Source organism: Emys orbicularis, chromosome 1 (assembly GCF_028017835.1).
Source record: "Emys orbicularis isolate rEmyOrb1 chromosome 1, rEmyOrb1.hap1, whole genome shotgun sequence".
NCBI lineage: Eukaryota > Metazoa > Chordata > Testudines > Emydidae > Emys > Emys orbicularis.
This window is the reverse complement of record NC_088683.1, coordinates 106,282,063-106,289,816: the sequence shown is the minus strand read 5'-3', so window position 1 is coordinate 106,289,816 and position 7,754 is coordinate 106,282,063. Positions and strand designations below refer to the sequence as shown.

The 7,754-nt window shown below is 38.9% G+C and overlaps 1 protein-coding gene across 1 annotated transcript in view; it reads right to left on the bottom strand.

Annotated features, from left to right (window-relative positions):
• Nucleotides 1-335: 335 nt before the first annotated feature.
• Nucleotides 336-7,754, bottom strand: part of GNPTAB (N-acetylglucosamine-1-phosphate transferase subunits alpha and beta) — a 62,446-nt gene continuing 55,027 nt past the window's right edge. Inside the window, exons 18-21 of the mRNA XM_065401468.1 lie at nucleotides 5,534-5,632; nucleotides 2,517-2,684; nucleotides 1,821-1,911; nucleotides 336-413 (exon numbers count right to left, since the gene is read on the bottom strand). Of these exons, the coding sequence (XP_065257540.1) occupies nucleotides 336-413; nucleotides 1,821-1,911; nucleotides 2,517-2,684; nucleotides 5,534-5,632 (436 nt within the window). The remainder of the gene's footprint in view (nucleotides 414-1,820; nucleotides 1,912-2,516; nucleotides 2,685-5,533; nucleotides 5,633-7,754) is intronic.

Sequence of the window (7,754 nt, the reverse complement as noted above, 5' to 3'; positions counted from 1 at the left end):
TAGCTGGCAACGTCCACTGCTTTAAATGCAGCTAGGTTTGTTTCAGTAACCCTTTTTATAAAAAGGATAACATATCCGTGAGCTAATGCTTGTAAAGTAAAACCAGTTGAGAACTGCCAATGCACACTCCTAACTTCCCCCCCCCCACCCCCCGTCTCATAACGTCAGGAGCTTGCGTGTTACACACAGCGCCATGAAGGCTATAATTTATAGATATTTGACTTTTTTTCTTCATGTCAAACTAGCTACATGTTACATCATAAAGACACTTCTCCAATAACAATTTTAAATGCTTATTACATCTTGAGGTAGACTGATTTCCAAGCAAAGATCTTCTAAACCTTGATTCGTTCATGACCGGCTTCCTTTTGGATCCTCCTCCTCGGAAAAAGTTTTCGTTTAAGTGCAATTAGCTGAAAGATTTAAAAAAAATTAATATTTAGTTCTCCCAAGCATCAAAGGGGAACAGGTCATCAAACTTTCTTCCCACAAACCCCTTGACCATTTCATAGCAATCAAGTATAAAAGACTATACCCTCAATTTTTTCACAACAAAAGAGGAAGGGAGCAATTACTCAAACTCTCTTCTATTAGGCTTAGGTGTCTCTATTAGATTTGTCAATGTCTGGGTCAAGAACACTGGAACAATACAGTGAGTGATTATTTCCAAGACTGATAAATATACTAAATCTGAAAGTGCATATTTTAACTAGCTTAATAAAATAACTGGGCACAATTAATTACAAGAGGATTACCACAAATCTGTCTGTTCTTAAATATAAAATTTAGAGCTTTAGTCCTTGCACTAAATCAATTTATTATACCTTCTAAGCCAAGTTTTTATACAGCAGGAGTTTCCAGTAACTAAAAAAGCTGCAAACTGGGAGTGTTGGGGAGGGGCAGCACACACAAGAGCTGTAGGTGACATTTTTTATAGGACTAAATAAAAATATAATGGGCAACTTTTCAAGAATCACACTCTCCTCATCAGATCATGGAAAGAGTGAACAAGATTAACATAGAACAGATACACAGGAAAAGAAATTGGACAACAGCATGGTTCAATTATTTTTTTCCATCAAATACAAACACTACAATGGAAATAAGGTTTATCAACAGGAAACATAACAGGCAAACATAATTTTCAGTGATAAGTTTGTTATCTAAGGCCCTGATGCTGCAAACAAAAATATGTGATTAGTTACACTGACTATTTTGGAGTTCAAAGGGACTACCCATGTGCATAAAATAATTCTCAGTTTGCAGAACTGGAGACTTTTTCTTTTGGGGCCTAATCCAAAATCCACTGAAATTAACAGGAGTCTTTCTAAAGACTTCTTCAGTGGGCTTTGGATCAGATGCTTTCTGCCCTAAGTTGGATACTGTCTGGACCAGCTGATTAGTATTTTTTCAATTTTTCCTAGTGTTATCTTACTTTGCTTTTGACTGATAGAAATATTTACAGGCTAGGATTTTCAAAAGTGACTGGTATTTTGAGGACCCAAACTGACACACCTTAAATGGACCTGATTTTCAAAAGGTGCTCAGCACTCACTCTTTGAAAGTCAGGATCCTTTAAGGAATCGCAAGTAAGTCACCTGAAAAATGAGGCACCCCATAATCATGAATCACTTCTGAAAACTTTGGTCATGGTGTCTTCCTTCCTTTATTGTTCCAAAACTTCTTTACTACATGTATTTCGTATGCCACGAAACAGTACTTCAGCTATTGCTCAAAACCCCTAAAAAATTAATTCATTTTATAGAGATGACACTGTATACTACTAAAGTTGGGTATTTGGATGAAATTATAACTTTTACCTGTTCAGCAAAAAATGAGATGACCGTAAACACAATCAATGTCACTAAAACACAATGGGTCCAAAATTTGAGCTTGTCTCTGTATGCTCTCCTGTACAAAGATGGAAACAGAGTTTTATATATTAACGTTTGTACCTTTGCATTGACATATCGTAAAGTTCCTAACATTCCATGGAGTAAAAATATCCAGATAAAGAGGAAAAAATATCCACTGTTGTGTAACAATTTACCCCTATATAACTTGGTTTAAAAAGCAAAATGCTTTTTTGTAAGGTACATCATAAGGTCTGCACACATTTATCATACCTCTCTTTGGTTCCAGCTAACTGCTTTAGTAGCATGCTGGAACAGCTCTTGGGCCCAATCCACAGTATATAGTTTCAAATGTAAGGCCACTGTGTTTAAACATGGTTTAAACTCAATTGTAGCTAAAACTGGACTTCTAACAACATTTCATCATGCTCTAAACCCAGTGTTTTTCAACACTGGGTTGTCAGAATGTGCTAAAGGGTCACATGTGAGGCCTGTGGAGGGGGACTTGGAGGAAAGCAGCAGTGTGGAAGGCCCTAGGGAGGCAGTTGCAGAGCCTGTCCAGCACTCACCCCTCAGCAGCTGCTCCATACATTGAGTTAGATGCTGATACAACACAACACAATAGCTCACACAGAATGTGGAAGAAGAATCTGTAAAATTTACCATTCCTGAAGCTCATGCATATGAAGGAAGCGGTTCCGATACTCTCTTGGCAGTTCAAACTGAGATGGTATGGGAAACATTGATTCATAAAAATCCCTAAGCACTGCTTTCACTGTCTGAGCATCCTTATGATTGTGATCAATGTTGTCATTTAGGCAAACAAATTTTCTAGAAAAATGAAGAGTCAGTGTTAGCTTTGTTGTTATACTAAAAGAAATATCCTATTTGCAAACTGTATTTTGGGGGGATATAGATATACTCAAATACATGTAACAGCACTCCTTATCTTTGCATTATCTGATTCATTTTTCGGGTGTTAGAAGTCAAGGCCTTCCTCATCCACTGAGCACGTAGGGTGGCAAGAAGTCCAAATATCTGTTGTACCTAACACCATATTACATTTGCATCTGTCCTGTACCATGTGTCTATGTGCAGCACTGCCCTCTAGTGGAATTAATGGCAGCTGTTTAAGAGTGAGTCATCTCATAGCCCTCTGTTGATTATAAAGATCACAAAGAATAGAAGCCCAAAATTACAATACCAGCAAGACAGTTTCATGGGTCACTAGTAATGCATGTTATTCTCTCAATATCATAAATGATAAACTGAGTTGCACTGTATTAGGTGCTGCAGCACAATACTAACAGTTTAACCATTTATATTGCATTTTTCAGAGGCTCTCATGTGAAGCAATGGAAGGTAATAGTTTTACTGAGGGCAAAATTTGGCCCGGATAACCTTTACTGGTGATGATGACGACACATAAGCCAGACAGAACATAACTTGGGTTACAGACCCCAGGCTGAGCTTAAAGGTTTGGTAGTCAGAAAAAGAAAACCCACACTTTTACTGGTAAGCACTGTAGCTCGAAATCTCGTCTCTCTCACCAACAGAAATTGGTCCAATAAAAGATATTACCTCACGCACCTTGTCTCTAGAATGTATATGAAAATCACCAATAAACCAGGATCCCCACAATGCCCCATTGTATAGAGTACAAAGAAAGACGTTGAAATCTAGGTAGTGCGATTTGCTGTAACTGAAGAAGCATATAGTCTGCCTGACAGCTGTGTATCCTTGGCCACTCTGAGGTGGCATTTGGCAGCAAAATGCCCTTTCCTACATATAGGCAAGGTTTTGTGCCCTATTTATATTGCAAGACAAAAGAGCCTTATGATTTCTTTCTCTGGAGAAAAAGTATCTGGTAACATATGCCTGGTAACTGCTAACCTTTGTTAAGAAATGGGCTCAGTCAGCTGCTGTACAGTAGAACGTGTCTTTCAAAGAGTGGAGAAAATAATATTTTGCTTGTATTTAGCACCTGGCCTTCCAAAAGATCTAAAAATGGTTCACCCACTACCTACATAAAGCTTCACTATCACCATGCTACTCTCTCTGGGGTGAAGGACACTGTCTACCTAGATCTTTATACTTTGCCCATTACCTTAGAATCTGTGTGGCAACCAGGACAACTGGCACACATTGCTCTACACAACAGTGAGCAGAAGAGATATTTTGTTTTAGTAGAATGAGGCAAATCAAATGGATATTTAATATCCAACAAGAATAGAAAGCACCTCTGTTTTCGAGGTTTTGTCTGACGGACTGTCGGACAGCAAACAATGGAATTTTATTAATTTTCTTCACAAGATGGAAGGACTAGTTCAATTCTTTCAGGATTTGAACCTGCAGGTCCAATAGTTCTGGGCCAAAACTGATGCCTAGACCACAAAGCTCTCCCTTGCTTGGAGCACTTTGTAAAAACCTTTTACATGGATTAGTAAATAAGCAAAAAATAATACTTTAAAGTCATCAGATGAAAAGCACTGGATAAGGCTTAACAAAGCTGGGTAAGTATCACATTTTACATATGAGGAAAGCAGGACAGGGAGAAGTTAAGTGCGTTGCCCAAGCTCCAATACTGAATCAATGGACAAGCTGGGACTACAACTCAATTCTTTTGACTCTGCATGTCCTACTCTAATAAATAATGCCACCTGCAAGTTACTCCAGAAGTGTAAGAGCAAAGGGGGAACATTTCTATTTTCTTTCCGCTCCTTGCAGAGTTAACTATAATTGAAGGTATTGTCTACACAGCGAGCAGCAGCCCACAACAGGGACACTCAGAATGCAGGCTCACGAGGCTCATGCTATGGTGCTACAAATAGCTGAGTAGAGGTTGCGGCTCAGGCTGGAGTTTGGGCTCTGAAGCCCATCTTCCTCTCTAGGCTTCAGAGTCCAAGCTCCAGCCAGAGCTGCAACCTCTACATAGCTATTTGCAGCGCAATAGCGCAAGCCTGAGTCTGTCAACCGGGGCTCAGAGACTCGCTGCTTCCACAGGACGTGTAGAAATATCCTGAGGCGGTGGGTCGGTGGGGCAGAACATTTGACACTATATACACAGTAAATCAGCACACTGATATAGTAACAAAGGATCTTTCAAAAAATGTTTAGACAAATGCCTACATACTGTAATATTCAGTGTCTTCAAATGTTTCATATATCATTTAAATATATGTACAAAACAGATCACGAAGTGGCCAATTCTTTAAAGCCTGTGAGGTGATATGTTTGTGATCTGTAGAATCCTATTCAAGATTAAACTCTCAGCAGCAGCTGAAGTTTTCTGCAAATTTCCAATGGTTTTATAAATATAAAAATTTAGCAGTGGTGAATGAAAAAGTCAGATACACAAGTTATTCTACATGACCGCATGAAAGGTCTTCACAATTTTCATCATGTTTTCCAGAATATTCAACACCTCTAGTTCATTACAAATATGAAAATTATGTAGCAGAAAAAGTATGGAATGAAAATAGTTAAGTTGCAGTGCTAGTGACAGAATAATTTTTATTTATGATTAAGACTGCAACCTGATGTTTAAAAAGTAATTTTTTACTCACAATTGCCTTACACCTAATAAATATTAGTAAAAACACCCTATCAAACGAGATGTTTGAAGCTGTCTCAAGGGAAAATAAAGCAATCTCAAAACATAGAAAACAATTAATGTGTACCTGGGATTTTTTCTTATATCATCTAGCTGGCCAACTACATGAGAAACGTTGGTGCGGATCATTTTGAAAGCAATTTCTTCTTCTCCCATGATTTCAAACCTTAGTATTATTAAAACAATTTTTAAATTAGCATAATAGCGTGAGTCAGGCATTACAAACATGACATTCTACAAATTAAATGTCTTATTGCTGCACTGCCCTACATTTGATTGTCCTCTCCCCCCCCCCCCAATAGTAGTTTAAAATTTGATTCATATCCCTCTCAAGGAGGCGAACTCACTACAACCGGTGCTCTTACATAGAATCTCTTTTCTTTACATTTAAAAAAAAAATTGTTATTAACCTGTTGGAAAACTAAGACCTGAATTCTCATACTCACATTGGTTAACTAGTGGTCTCAGAGTAAGAATGTTAATGAGACTTCCTGTAAACTAGGTAAGCCTCTACTATTTACAAAGTATGCTTTATTATGTTTGCATCACATGTTCTTAAAACCACCAATCTCTCTCCATCCCTCCCCTACCCCTTCACTCCCCACTCTGAAAGTCTGAAGGGAAAAAAAGAAGTATTTTAAATTATAGAGGACTACCTAAAACTCTGATCTTATGACCAATTCCTGCAAAGACTCACATCTGTTTAACTTGACAAACTGTGATTAGTTCCACTGCCTTCAATGAAACTACTCACAATGTATAAAAGTGCATAAGTCTTTGCAAGATGTGAGCCTTACAATTAAATGCAATAAATTACAAATATTGACAAAGCAGTAGATGTATGAAGTGTAAAGTCTCGGAAAGAAATCTATAGGTTAAAAGGGCCTTTGATGCTGTGTTTAACTGTCCCACAAAAGTTGCCATTCCTTTTTTCAAGCTTCCCCCTATGTATGGAACACCCTCCTCATTTTGTCAGGCCAAGCCACTACCATCTCTTCATTTAAATCCCTCCTGAAAACTCCCTCCTTTTAACAATGTCCACAATAACAAGTGCACCAATTACAATCACTGTATCTTATATTAAAAATTAATAGAACCACCAAGATGAGCATGTGCCTTAAACTGAGTAACATAATTAATTATATTGTGCCTCATCTTTCCTTGCTTCATTCTCTCCCTATTGTGTTTGTCACCTCATCTGTTGTGCTGTGTCTAAAATTAGACTGTAAGCTCTTTGGGGGCAGAGGCTTATTTATGATCTCTGCAAAGCATCTAGGTCACTTTGAGATGTCATTAAATAAATAAATGGCCAAGTCCCGGACCAAGCAGCATCTGTGACCTAAAGCCTTTAGCAGTTCTACAGTACAGATGAACCTCAGAATTACAAACACCTCGGGAACGGAGGTTGTTCTTAACTCTGAAATGTTCATACCACTGAACAAAACGTTATGGTTGTTCTTTCAAAAGTTTACAACTGAAAATTGACTTAACACAGCTGTACTATGCTAAGAAAAATGCTGCTTTTAACCATCTTAATTTAAATGAAACAAGCACAGAAACAGTTTTCTTACCTTGTCAAATCTTTTTAAACTTTCCCTTTATTTTTTTAGTAGTTTACATTTAACACAATACTGTGCTGTATTTGTTTTTTGTGTGTCTCAGCTGCTGCCTGATTGCATACTTCCAATTCCAAATGAGGTGTGCGGTTGACTGGTCATTTTGTAACTCTTAGGCTACGGCTACACTAGCGCTTTACAGCGCTGCAACTTTCTCGCTCAGGGGTGTGAAAAAACACCCCCGAGCACAGCAAGTTACAGCGCTGTAAAGCGCCAGTGTAAACAGTGCCCCAGCGCTGTAAGCTAATCCCCACACTCACACTTCAAAGCGCTGCCACGGGAGCGCTCCCTTGGCTGCGCTTTGACATTTTGAATGTAGCCACGGCCCTAGGGTATGTCTACACTACGAAATTAGGTTGGTTTTATAGAAGTCGATTTTTAGAAACAGATTTTATACAGTCAATTGCGTATGTCCACACTAAGCACATTAAGTCGGCGGAGTGCGTCCTCACTACCATGGCTAGCATCGACTTTCAGAGCGGTGCACTGTAGGTAGCTATCCCACAGTTCCTGCAGTCTCCGCTGCCCATTGGAATTCTGGGTTAAGCCCCCAATGCCCGATGGGGCAAAAACTTTGTCGGGGGTGGTTTTGGGTACGTCGTCAGGCCCCCCTCCCTCCATGAAAGCAACGGCAGACAATTGTTTCACTCCTTTTTTCCTGGGTTACCCGTG